Source organism: Lissotriton helveticus, chromosome 3_1, assembly GCF_964261635.1.
Source record: "Lissotriton helveticus chromosome 3_1, aLisHel1.1, whole genome shotgun sequence".
NCBI classification, from domain to species: domain Eukaryota; kingdom Metazoa; phylum Chordata; class Amphibia; order Caudata; family Salamandridae; genus Lissotriton; species Lissotriton helveticus.
Window position 1 is genome coordinate 1,365,870,493 of NC_136061.1, and position 13,774 is coordinate 1,365,884,266.

General features: G+C 47.0%; 1 protein-coding gene across 1 annotated transcript in view; it reads right to left on the bottom strand.

The window, feature by feature from the left end:
• Positions 1-13,774, bottom strand: part of ACTR3 (actin related protein 3) — a 431,810-nt gene that overhangs the window by 161,602 nt on the left and 256,434 nt on the right. The window contains exon 6 of the mRNA XM_078682010.1: positions 13,322-13,429. Within this exon, the coding sequence (XP_078538136.1) occupies positions 13,322-13,429 (108 nt within the window). The remainder of the gene's footprint in view (positions 1-13,321; positions 13,430-13,774) is intronic.

Below are 13,774 nucleotides of genomic sequence, written 5' to 3' on the forward strand. Positions count from 1 at the left end.
TTATCGAAGGAGTTCCTTCATTTCATCCCAGTGAGGTCTATTGCATCTAGCGAATAAACCTTTTGTGTTTGTAATCCGCCAATGATTATTGTACTGTGAAGCAACACATTTGCCTGAAATCAAATTTAGATTCATTATTAGGAGGTGGTGTGTCGGGTATAGTCTGTGAATTCTCCTGTTAACGGGTATTTGAGGCAACTAGGGAGTCGGGTGAAAGCTGGCCTCTAATAAAAACTGGGCCAGGTGATGCGGCCTCGTAACTTATCTACCCTAGGGGTGATTATGCGAGCCCTTGCAGGATACTTTAAGATAGTATCTAAGTGACGCAACCTTTAAGCATTGGAAGAGACTGAGAAGCTCTGTGTGTGGCGTACAATGTCTCAAATAAAAAATATTCCATGAAATCTTTATGCAGTGTAACTCCATGGTATGCTCCTGCCCTAGCTCTTGATATGACGCAGTATTATGAGGTGAGGGTTTGGCAGGGTACAGATCTGGATCTGTATCCCCGGCAGTCTACGTCGTAATCCTGCCAGGGGTCTGGTGGTTGTGGTGCACCATAAGTGAAATTATACCCCCTCACCCCCCACCTGGGTCGGTATGTGGAGCTACCCGAGGTGTAATATTTAAGGGATTCTGTGGTGAGTGAAGTGAGGTTTAGAAGATACAGGTGGTGATATGGGAGAAGGAGAAGTAGGAAGAATAGGGTACAGGGGACTGGTAGCCTAGTCTTTATTTTTTTGCAGTGGCAAATCAAGGGAGCCTTGAAAAGAAGATTGCCGCTTCGAAGAAGGCACTGACGCAGTCTTAGCAATAAAACGCGTAGTATCAGAATTGATATAAGTTTCTGTTTAGGATTAAGTCTCTTGCATTGTTTCCCAATAGGCTTTGGGAGCTTAATGGGAGCCAATTTTGTTTTCAGATCCAAACCGATTTTGGCTTTCGGAACCAGAGTGGCCGGAGCAGACTAGGTGGATTCTCGGCTTCGTGCGCTACCAGAAGGCTTTGGACATGCTTTCAGTGCAGAATCCAAAGGCGGGGTTGCCAAAGCTACAGTTTGGTGCCAATCATGCCAGATAGCAGTGGTTGCCCGTAAGCCTTTTGTTTCCTTGAAACAAAGTTTTGGTGTGGGCATGTGAGGGGGTTGAGTACTCACAGCACCCTGATCTGGCAGATCATGCATCTCCGGATCCCGGATCGATACTCAACTCGGAGTCTGAATCTTGTACCAAAAAGGTTCCCTCTTCTTCAGCCACAGAGGCCTCAGGGTCTTTCTCTTCCTGTTCGATACCTTCTGGTCCGAAGATATCTGGCTTCTCACAGATTTTGCATCTTTGCATTTCTCTGCGCCGGGCCAGTTTGTCCCGCAGGGTCTTTTTCGATCGAACCAATAGGCAGGCCTCACAGTCTTCTTCCCTGTGCTCTGGGGATAAGCACAGATTGCAGACCTGGTGAAGTTTAGTCCGTGGTACTTTGAGTGGCACTGGGGACAGAATCAGAACCCTGTCTGTTCCATCAGCAAAGTGTAATCGAGGGAGTTGAGTGAGGGTAAAGGCATAGCCCGAACGGGTAGTGTCAATCTGATGAATGAATATCTTCCAAACTTTGATATGCAAAAATGAAATCACATTCAAAACAATACTGACTAGGTGTAGGAGAGTAGGGTCTGCTATCCTATGGTCACCCCAAATTTCTGCTTTTTGCTTCACTGGTTTATGACAATGTGGCTGTGGGCCTGCTAATCAGACCCACAGCCTGCTGTTCTCTCTCTAAATTGTTACCCATGTACTTTAGGTGGATAACGACATTGGAACTGGTTCACCTTATTGGCCCCTGTAACAGTGTACCCAGGTACCCAGGGCATAGGTGCTTCCAAGGCCTACCAGGGGCTGCAGCATGTATTATGCCACCCCTGGCCTGGCCTCCATATTTTGACACAACTGGCTGATCACTCAGCTGGGGTAAGTCGGTGTAACCACCCCTTACTTAGGTGTAGTATGCCTATACCTAACCTAAAATGGACACATATGTTCCTATCAGTCACTCCTATGGAAGGCCTCAACAATCCTGGAGGCAGAGTGCTTGGAAATATGTGAGATGGTGCTCTGGCATGAGCTGAGCCTGTCTGCAGCTTTCGGAACCATGTCCTGCCATACCATATACTCTTAAGTGCATTATGAACCTCGCGGTTAAATGCTATCTTGGGTTTGGCTTTATCAAAACATGTCGAGTAAGGTGTCATACGAATTGGAATACTACCCCCTCGCCAGTTCTGGCGACGGGGGTAGCATTCCACCCTTCTAGAGGGACACGACATGTACCTGGCCTGAACCCCCGTTAAAGTTAAACAGAGCCTTAGCATCACAAAATGGATGCTGCCACCACAGACACAAGTCTAACCTCCTGCTGCTGGGAGTCCTTCCAGCGAGGGCAGCTTGGACAAAGGGTTTCCTGCCTTGGGAGGTGCTAGCACCACCCCAGACAGGATTTTGTGTATTGGGGAGGACAGGGCTGAATAGAATCAGACATGCCTGGGGCACACAAGGTGTCCCTGTGCATAGGCCAGTTCAAACCGGTGCTGGGGCTTTCCAGCCCCAGTCCTGGCGCGAAACTGGACAAAGGAAAGGGGGTGTAACCACCCCCCTTCCTGGTTCCACCCAGAGGAGGGACCTAGTAGGTGATCCGGCCCCCCAGATTCGAATAAGAGTGGGAGCTGTGTCCTGAGACTTCAGATCATCCTGAATCAACTTGAAATACAGAAGACTGGACTTCGACATTCTGCTGCACAGAAGACGGAAGAGAATCTCCCTTATGGCCAAGGAGTGACCACCCTGTGAACACAGGCACCAACCAGCAACTCGACGTCTGCTTTGCCGCCGCCTCCCGCCGGAGACCGAGCCCAGAGCCTGACAAGACCCAGACATCTCACAGCCCGATCCACAGTCCCTGCAAATAAGGGACCCGTGGAGGCATCGAGAGACGTGGGACCGGACCTCTTGGAAGACCCCCGAGAAGCTGACTGCGCAGCACCCGAGGCACCCTCGACGCTGTGCTTTGGGGTTTGAGAAGCCCCAACCTCGAGCAGCCCTTGCACCGAAGATCAGCCCCCCAGCATCTCCACGATCTGCGTGGGGCCCTTTTGCACTGTGCCACTCGACGCGCCATCCCGTCCACTTGCCACGTGGCTAGCGGCCATCTTGGCGACGAAACCTTCAACTTACACTGCGGGTCTGGTTGCTCCAGACTTGCCCTCGCTCCTGTAAAAGGGAGCACCTGCTCTGACCTTGCTGGTCCGAGTAACAAGCCTTTTCGATTCCTGCGTAGCTTGCATTAGCCAAGGCCTGTTTGCTCCAATCAAGTTGCCGACACCGCCAACAGCGAGAAGCCTGCGTGGGACAGCTCGTGATCGACTCCTGGACGTCCTCGACCCCTCGTGTCCACGTGGCTGCAGAGAGAAGCTACACCTCAACGCCTGTTTGCACCCGACATCGCCTGGTTCCAATCTGGTTCCACGGTAGTCACTGGCTAGTGACTTTGAACATTGTCCCCTCTGCTTTCAGGTCTTCACCTCTTCAGATCCACCCTTGGATCCACCGGAACTCTTCACATCGAGCCGCCTGCAGCATCTTCAGCTCCAAGCACCATCGACCTGCGTGACGAAACCCGACACTACTCCGACCCTGTGCACCCGCTTCCTGTGGGTGAGGTAACTCAGCAACGCCGGTGTTCCCACACTGGTATACACCTCTAGTGTCTGTGTCTAAAGTTTCATCCTTCTAGGTCACTCGGAAGGTTCCTTAATAACTAACTTTGTAACTTTTACGCACCATTGACATTGCATTGGTAAAGCGTGCACTTTCCGCACTGCACCCGAGTCCCGCGGGCCTTTCCCGACTTCTTCACTGCTAGTCCCGAACAGCTCCAGCGATTCCCCAGGCCCTAGGCCTCTTCACTTTCCCCATAGTGGTTCTTATACCACTATTTTAGTATATGGTTTAGGTGGCCCCTAGGGCTCATCCATAATTGTGCAACTTTTGTGTTATTTAAACTGTGTTTTGTTTTAACGCATTTGCTTCTGTGCTCATAAAGAGTATCAGGGTTATTTGTAGAAATAAATCTATATATATTTTCAATATATATCTGTGTGGTGTCCTTTCATTTGGTATTCAAGGGATTGTGTATGGTAAAACAGCTTGCTTCACATGCCTTTACAGAGTTTAGCCTAAGACTGCTTAGTCCATGCTACCCCTAGGATAGCTTGTCTATAAGGTTGACTTTACAACCTGCACCATAAGGGTTGCTTGGCATGGTACAAGGTGATCACTAGAACTAGTGAGCATCATATACCAGGCCAACTTCTCACACTAGGTAAGAGTGAATTACGCACTGAAAGTATCCCAAAAAGGGTCTTGAACCGGAGCCCAGTAATACACATCCGAACCAGACAGAAAACAGAACACTATCTAAAAATGGAGGTGATGCACATGTGCATTATCACCAAGAGCAGTCCCCTTACCTCATGACTCGAAAGACTTCAACGAAAAACAACTTACAGACATTCGAACCAAACACTAGGTGGCAGGAATATGCAAAGCATGTGTATCTATAACCACACATGCCTCGAACACATGATTCTAGGTCTGCCACTGCCGCCTAGTTGGGCAGCTTTTAAGCGGACAACTCGAGGTGTCATATTAACCCTTTTGCCAAGTCCAAAACCTTTTTAATATTTATAATTCACAACAAAGAAGTCTTCAAAAGCTCATAAGACAGGGTGCTAATTATTAAAATGATGGAAATTTGTTTGACTAACATGTCAAAACATTGAAAACTCACAAATGTTTTCACTGCAGCAAGGCTAGTAGTACTACTGGCTAACATGGGGTTAGACTAGCACAACTGATAGTGCTGATTTGCATTCGGGACCACGAAATATAGTATTTAGAAGTATCAAATGAATTGTTACATTAAGCCAGACTTATTGCTGAAGTCAGATGTTTGTCCCAAAGATGTATTAGCGGTTTCTGATTAACTACAACAGTTGTTACCGAAGACAACCTGCTGCCCTCCTGCCAGGAGGTGTGAAGCACTCAGAAATGGGGAACAAAAGGGGTATTGTATGAAGTGGGACCTCCTTAGGCAGTATGGCCAGAGGGCTGTGGCCATAGATGGCCCAGCTTCAAAGAGGTAGCTCCTCTGACGAGCAACAGTGAGTCACACTGCAGCCAGTCTTTCCTTTGTGCAGGTCGATAGGCAGGCATCGCTTCCACAGGAAGAAAAAGGGGTAGTTTCTAACCTGTAACTCCAGTTCTGTAGTAGGGGTACCTCTGTTATAGTCATATTCTGTGAACAGTCCCGCCCATGTGCGTGGACCCCGGAGCAACCTAAATAGTCTCTTAAGTTTTCCTCTTCTGCAGACCTGCATAGACACTTAAGAGAAAATCAAAGACAAATAATGCAGCGTGCAATTAACAAGGCTACACTGGCCAGCACTTCATCTTGAATTGAAAAGGATAGCCAAATAATATTAAAATTTACACATTTTGCTAAGTTTCACACAGAGAAACTCCCCTTCACAAAAATCCTTTGTCATGATAGAGAGGAAGAGTTGGACAGACAAGACCCATACGCTGCCATTATGTGTCTGGAAAAGGGATACCGTGCCTTTAAGGAACCCTCCAGAGACCCTTGGTATCCCATGATGCACAGTCAAAGGCAAGTTACTTTCAGTTCTTTTTGAAGGTGTATAAAGCCAGGCCTGTAGCATTCAGGATATCATCGTTTCATCCACCGGGGAGGAGGGCGAGTCGCTTATGACTATAACAGAGATATCCCTACTAGATAACTGGAGTTACAGGTAAGAAACGACTCCTTCTGTAGTAGGGGATCTCTGTGTATAGTCATAATCTGTGAATAGAATGGCAAGCCCATCCCAAACAAACTAACCAGGCGGTGGAAGAAACCAGACAAAACCACTATTGTGCAAATAAATTCCTCAGCGAAGCCTGCCCAACCTGAGCATCGGCCCTGGCATCAGAGTCCAAGCAGTAATGCTTAGCAAAGGTATGGACGGAATTCCAAGTTGCAGCCCTACAGATGTCTGCAATGGGAAGATTATGCAGCAAAGCCGCTGTAGCGGGTTTGCCTTTGGTGGAGTACGCCTTAGGCTTACCCCCTTGAGTCTTGTTAGCCTTCTGGTAGCACAGTTGTATACAGGACACAATCCATCTAGAGATGGACTGTTTAGATAATTAACAAATAACGGATCTGATCTACGAATCTCCTTGGTCTTATCCAAGTAGAATTTCAACACCCTTCTCAATCTCAAATCAAGAGAATGAAGGACCTCTCCGCCGGAGAAGAAGGATGTTGAAAAAACGCTGGTAAAGTGATTGATTCACATGGAAATCAGACACCACCTTAGGGAGAAACTTTGGGTGAGTCCTCATGACAACCTTAGATGCATGAAACACAGTATAGGGCTCTTGGCAACACAGGGCCTAGTTCTCACTCACCCTGCAAGCCGATGTTATAGCCACAAGGAAAGCTGCCTTCCAGGATAGGTGCTGTAGAGAAGCCTTATGAATAGGCTCAAAAGGCTCCTTCATCAATCTAGATAGCACCACATTCAGCTCCTATGGAGGCGAAGGACACCTAATGGGGGGAAACACCTTCAAACCTTCCAAAAACTCTGATGACAGGGATTTGGAAAAAGGAAGTTTGTGAAGGGCATTTCCTATACGCAGTTAACGCTGCGAGGTAAACCTTAGTAGAATGAAAATGAAGGCCAGATTGAGCCAAATCTAACAAGTATGGAAGAATGATATCCTCCTTGCAGGACGTAGGATCAGCATTCTTTGAAGTGCACCAAATGCAGAATCTCTTCCACTTGTAAGCGTAGGAGGTCCTTGTAGACTGTCTCTTTGCAGTTCTGAAGCAGGTTTAAATGTCCATACGGATTTAAACAAAGAGAGGAGTACCACCAAACGAGAAATTGAAGGTTTTCTGAAGGGTGGGCGTGTTGGCAGGAAGGAAAAATGTATCCTTTTATTTAAAACCCCTCACTCACCAACCTAGTGGTGACATGCTTCATCATCGGGGACCACCCTGGTGACCTAGCGTCACCAGGATGTGCTTCAACACCTGTACTACAGTGGAGCAGGTTGTGACTGTAGGTGCAAAAAAAAAAAAAAAAAGTGTTAAAAATTGTCCTGGTTTAACTCAAAGCAGAAATTTTATTTTAAAGCAACTGAACAATGTTAAAAAGCAGTGGCGAGATACTGGTAGGAAAGTTACAACCAAAGTATCTCTATATGTGTGTTTGTGGGTTGGTCAACATGTTTCTACCAAATGGGTCAATGCCCGGTATTCCTCAGGACCAAAAACAGGGAGACGGACAGTATGGGCCCCCTAAAAGGCGCACCCTATCCTGAACCCCTGTAAACCTAGTGGCAAATGCCCAGTAGTGTTGATGCTCAGTCAAAATGGACGAGCATGAGTAAAAAGAGACCTGTAAAGAAGAAAATGTAAACAGATATCAGGTGTGATCATGCTTACTATCCTGTTACGTCGTGATGTGTCTGTGCTTTCATATGTCATGCCAATATGATTTGAAGACCTTCATGTGATCAATAACGTGATGATCAGGTGTCCGTGGGGGGTATATTCTCAGGACACATATACATATCAATAGGTGCGTGCATTGTTGCATGCATTACTTTTATTGCACTCGTAATTATTCTCAAGAGTATAGTGATCGACGCAATATTCCATTCGATAAACTCAGTCATTTGATATGTCCAGATATGGTGATTTCGAAAATCGGTGGTGCAAATTATGCCATTGTTAGTAGGTAACATACAAGACTAACACACATGTAACACAGAGAGGTACATAGGAGCTACATGGCGTGAGAAGGCGGCTTACTTAGTTTCGGGCTCTCAAATGCTTCGGCGGGCAGGGGGTAGGCTCATCACGCAGAGAAAACATTCTGTAATGGTAGAATATGTATTGGTGAGAGACGAGTCTGATAATCGAGCGGCGTGGAAAGTGCCCGACTCGATAACGTAATGAGTTGCGAAAGAATGCCAGACTGGGTGTCAGGGATTCTGTAGGGGGAGATATCTACTTAGTTTGCTGGTGAGAAAATCGGCCATTAACCTACTTCTACCGTCCTCTGCTCGGCTAGTGATGCCGTGCGAGACGGGCTCAATAATCAAATATTTGCCGCTTCCGGGTTGGGCGTGGTTACGTCACGGCAATGGGAGGGGCTACGAACGCCGTGTGGCGTCGTAATGCAATGGGAGGAGTGTAGTCGCTGCCGGGCTGTCCCCGATAACTGCAGAATGCAGATAGCATAAGGCAAGGGACGATGTATTCCTCTTACCTTCAGTTGTCGAAAGGGTGCACATCAGACTTTACAGAAAAGGGGCGTTTACAAAAGCTATGCCCTTGGATAGTAATCCGGGTGAAGCACTGATGCCTCGAACACCACTGAAGTTGGTGGTGATAGATAGAGGGTAAACCACCCATCAAGGGACTAGATGTTCCTATAAAAGATTATAAAAGATTATAAGGGTGGATCCAGGAAGAGGTGGGTCATAGGGTGGGCAATCAATTACAGGGACGGAGGAGACTCAGTAATTCATAGAGTTGGGTATCTGAGTATTATTTTAATACAGATGCCCATGGGATATTATCATTGAGACCTGTCTTATGGGTGGAAAGTCTATAAATCCACCGTTGTTCCTTTTCAAAGAGGCGAATTTGTGCATTAGGACCTGGTTGGATTTGTTCAATCACGGTCCACTTCATGTCATTAGGGGTATGATGCTCTGTTAGGAAGTGGTCCGTGAGTCTTGTGGTGTTTTTCTTGCATCTGATCGTGCTGCGATGTTCCGATATACGTTGCTTCACTTTGCGTGTGGTCATTCCTATATAGGGTTTGCCACAGGGGCATTTGATCAGATATACGACGTTGTTACTGTTGCAGTTGGTGTGACCTTTGCTCCCAGATTTCTCCATCTTCAAGATTGAGAGTCTTGGTGTCGGTGAGGTGACAGACACTGCAGTCTCCACATCTTGAGTGTCCCGTGACCGGTGGAAGTCCCCATATTTCTGTGATGCTGGGATTGGTTGGGATGCATTATCTGCCCTCCGAGCTTCGTGAGAAGGGCCGGCTCACACGTAAGTCGAAGATGCGGCAGGAGAGACCGGTGTAGGAGATCGGTGAACCACCACTGCCGAGGCTATTCCGGAGAAATGAGGATCATACTGGCCCTGGATTGGGACAGCTTGATTGCCACTGCTGGGATCAGGGGAATGGGTGGAAAAGCGTAGAGAAAGCTGTTCGACCAGTTGATCCACAGTGTATTCCCCAGCGTCCCTGGTTGGTAAAACCTAGAGGCGAAGTCTCTGCATTTGTTGTTTTCTGCGGTGGCAAACATGTAGATTTCTGGAGTGCCCCATCTTGCGAAGATGTTTAACACCTCGTCGTTTAAGACACATTCGTGGTTTTCTTGAACGAGCCTGATGAGTGCGTCTGCCTGAGCATTCTGCACACCTGGCAGATGGTCGCCGTTATAGTCAGTCCCTTGGCCAACAGCCAATTCCAGATCGCTTGCGTTTCCTGAGACAGTGTGCGCGACCTTGAGCCCCCCCTGCTTCTTGAGGTAATACATTGTTGTTGTGTTGTCCGTCTGTACCAGGAGGGAACTGGTCCGAAAGGACGGGTGGAAGGCCTTCAGCGCTTGATGAACAGCCCTGAGTTCCAGAAAATGTATGTGATACGTGGATTCTGTCTGACACCACGTGCCCTGTATCTGAACTTGTTCCGAATGCGCCCCCCGAGCCCTGGAGAGACGCATCTGCCACAATGGTCTGAGTCGGTATCTCCTTGTGCAACAGAACCCCTTTGAGGAGATTCACTGGTGAACACCACCACTTCAGGGATTGTAGAGCATGGAGAGTCGGATCCTGTCCTCCCAGCTCCCACGTTTCTGGTCCCATTGATCCTCCAGACATTCCTGCAGCAGCCTCATGTGGAGGCGTGCATGTGGATTGAGAAAGATTCACGAGGCCATCGACCCCAGGAGAGAGATACCGTTCTCACCGTCGTCGTTGGAATGGACATGAGAGTCTGAGCCTTACGAAGGATCGATAAGCATCCTCCTCCAAAGGACACACGCTTGCCTTGAGAGTATCGATGGAGGCTCCCTAGTACTGCAGACACTGAACAGGAGTCAGGACAGATTTGGATATGGAGGAGGGAGGAGGAGGGAGGAGGAGGGAGGAGGAGGGAGGAGGGAGGAGGAGGAGGGAGGAGGAGGAGGGGGGGGGAGGAGGAGGGAGGGAGGAGGAGGAGGGAGGAGGAGGGAGGAGAAGGGAGGAGAAGGGAGGAGAAGGGAGGAGAAGGAGAAGGAGGAGAAGGAGGAGAAGAGAGGAGGGAGGAGGAGGAGGAGGCATCCGAGGCCGTGGAGGCAACAGACAAGGGACCACAGGTTGGGCTGTTTCCGGAGACCTAGATGGTGAATAGGTCCTGGAGTAGTCAGAGTCACGAAATGCTCTCCTCCACTTGCGGGCAGAACTCGAGGAGGGCGCTCTGGAGGCTGTATCTCCCGATGGCGAACGCCCGTGCCACCGTGATCTCGGACTGTCAGATGTGGAAATGCTAACCACCGAGGGCGACAGGCTCCTCGACGTAGACTCCTCCTCGACGTGTCGCCTCGGGACTCAGACCGACAACGATGATGATGTGTCCACCTCGTCCGAGGTTTCGACGTCCACCTCGTCCGAGGTTTCGACGTCCACCTCGTCCGAGGTCTCGACGTCCACCTCGTCCGAGGTCTCGACGTCCACCTCGTCCGAGGTCTCGACGTCCTTCCAGTCGACATCGCTTAGACCCAGAGCCCTGGGTCGACGGGGAGCAGATAGTCGTCATACCTTTCGGTGTCGTGGTATTTCAAAAAAGCTCCAAAAATTGGAGAAATACCAATAAAGGTAGAGCTCAATGCTCCAGGGTCCTGCTAGCAGGAGTCGGAAAAAAGAACTGAAAGTAACTTGCCTTTGCATCATGGGATACCAAGGGTCTCTGGAGGGTTCCTTAAAGGCACGGTATCCCTTTCCCAGACACATAATGGCAGCCTGTGGGGCTTGTCTGTCCAACCCTTCCTCTCTATCATGACAAAGGATTTTTGTGAAGGGGAGTTTCTCTATATGTGAAACTTAGCAAAATGTGTAAATTTTAATATTATTTGGCTATCCTTTTCACTTCAGGATGAAGTGCTGGCCAGTATAGCCTTGTTAATTGCAGGCTGCATTATTTGTCTTGGATTTTCTCTTAAGTGTCTATGCAGGCCTGCTGAAGAGGACAACTTAAGAGATTATTTCGATTGCTCCGGGTCCACGCACATGGGCAGGACTATTCACAGATTATGACTATACACAGAGATCTCCTACTACAGAACCAGACTTCACCGGCTGAACCAAAACAGGACTTCAGAAAGAGAAGGGCTACTCCTGCTGTTGCACCTGTGGAAAGAGACCCCAAGAGCTAAACCTGCTCCCACTCTTGCAAAGGACCACCGAGTGGACTTCAAGAGCTAGTTGGGTGGCCTTCTGCTAAGTTTCAGGGGCACAGAAGCTAAACAAACCTGCACCGGAAAAGTGTCCAGCAAACCAATTTGCAATGGAATGGACCAGGACTCTGCTGGTGTAGCCTGTGAGATTCAGTACCAGCCCCCAGACATGCCCCACAGGTCTTAGACCCTTGGCTGTGCTAGAGTGCACTTTTTCTCTTCAGAGAAGTGCAACTTGTGAGCCCAAGCTAAAAGAGAATGTTTTTAGGCAGAGAGTCCAGGGCTAAAAGACAACCGCCACTTGCCGGTTCATACGTATCCTTGAATATCGTCGAGAGCCAAGGCTCTTACCGAACTGCTGGACTTCATCTGACCATTGACAAAATCATCACAGAACAAGCTTCAACGAGAAAGAACTAGAAAAGTTTCGAACTGCAAAGATAAAAATTTGACCAAGACCAATCCAGCCCCTGCACCTGACCAGTGGTCCATCACGGTCGGCCTGAATCGTTGACTTTGCCTTGAACTCTCAAGTTCGAGGCTCATAGAACTAGGAGTGAAAAGCAGTAATTTACAAAACATTTTAGAGTGAATTACAGTAAATTATGAAAACCTTGCAAATATAACTTTGGTTCCCTTTTATCATTTGTTTTGGTATAAATTTGAAGATAGACATGTATACTATTTTTATAAATTGGTGTGGGGCTTTTATGGTGCCATTTCTTACTTATTGACTGTTTTGGTATTGATACAGCTATTCTTTTGAGCTACGCCTGAATGCTGTGTGCCACAGTTACCCAGGACTGAGTGGAGTTTTAATTTCAAGAAACCCAATAGGACCGGATCAGGATTACTGCTATTAGTTCTTTGTGAGGTCTCACAATCACACCCCAACTAATAATACACTTTTTTTCACACAGGTGAAATTAAAAAAAGTTTCATTTTATGAAATTGAATGCTGAGGGAGTCAATCACAGTCTACAAGAAGATCTAGCAAGGTGTAGCTGAGTATACACCCTAAAGGGAACATGTGTAGGCTTAGACCGGATCAATCACAAAGAACAAACAGGCCCTGTAAGGAAATGCATTTATGGAAAAACACATAATCACAGACTAGATTACTTCAGTATAAAATACAAAAAAGTTTAAAAAATAAAATAAAAAAAAGAAATTGGACAAACATTCAGGCTATTATCAATATAAAGGAGCATCGCACTGGGTTGCACTGTAAGGATCTTCACTGATGAGCTCGGCACACACTAGGGTGTACACATAATTAAAAACAATGAGCTCTTTCCAAAGCATGTGCAAACTTAGTAAAATATGTGACATATGTGGCTGTATTGGATTCTCTCAGAGCTAGAGAGGGTTGTGCATTGGATTATGAAAGAATACAAATGTTTAGTAAGTACACAATAGTTCTCTACAAATAAACAATGCAGTCTCAATTCCTAGAGATTGTTCCTTCTTATATTGTTTAAAGTTAGAACTTTAGCATAACACTGAGACCATGAATGGATAGCAGATCAAACTCTATAGAGGTTTCTACTTACGTAAACCGTGTTTAGCCCTAATGACAGATGTAGTTTGAGGTCTGAAGGGCAACAGTATTTTACTCATAGGGTGCAAGTATGTATTTGTAATAAACTGGTTTTACAAGTTAAACAATATTCCCAAGTATTTTTCAACAATTCTAACCTTCTTAAATAGCCACTTATAAAAGTAGGCAATGCCTATAAACTTACCACAGGAATGACATGGGTGACACCATCTCCACTGTCTATAACTGTGCCAGTGAGCGTCCGTTCTCCCACCTGTCTTGACGTCCAGGAGGCAGCTAAGGCAAGGACGGCCTTAAGGGAAAATGCAAGAATATTGCTAAAAATTGTTGTGTCCAAATGATTATCCCTGTTTTTAACAGTCGGACAACTGAATTCTTCAATGAGATGAGTATTCTTTTATCATGCCTCAAGAGGCCATATTAGAACCATACTTTCAACAGAACATTATTATATTATTGGCAGTTAACTGTTATATTGTTAGACCAACATTCTACAACATACACTGGACTTATTTCTTGCGAATTTACAAACCACCATATGGACCCACAATGGCATAGTTATCCTAGATGCAGCAAACTGGACTACTTCGGCAAAAACTGCTATTGTGGGGCATTCCTCTATCACTATCTGCTATAA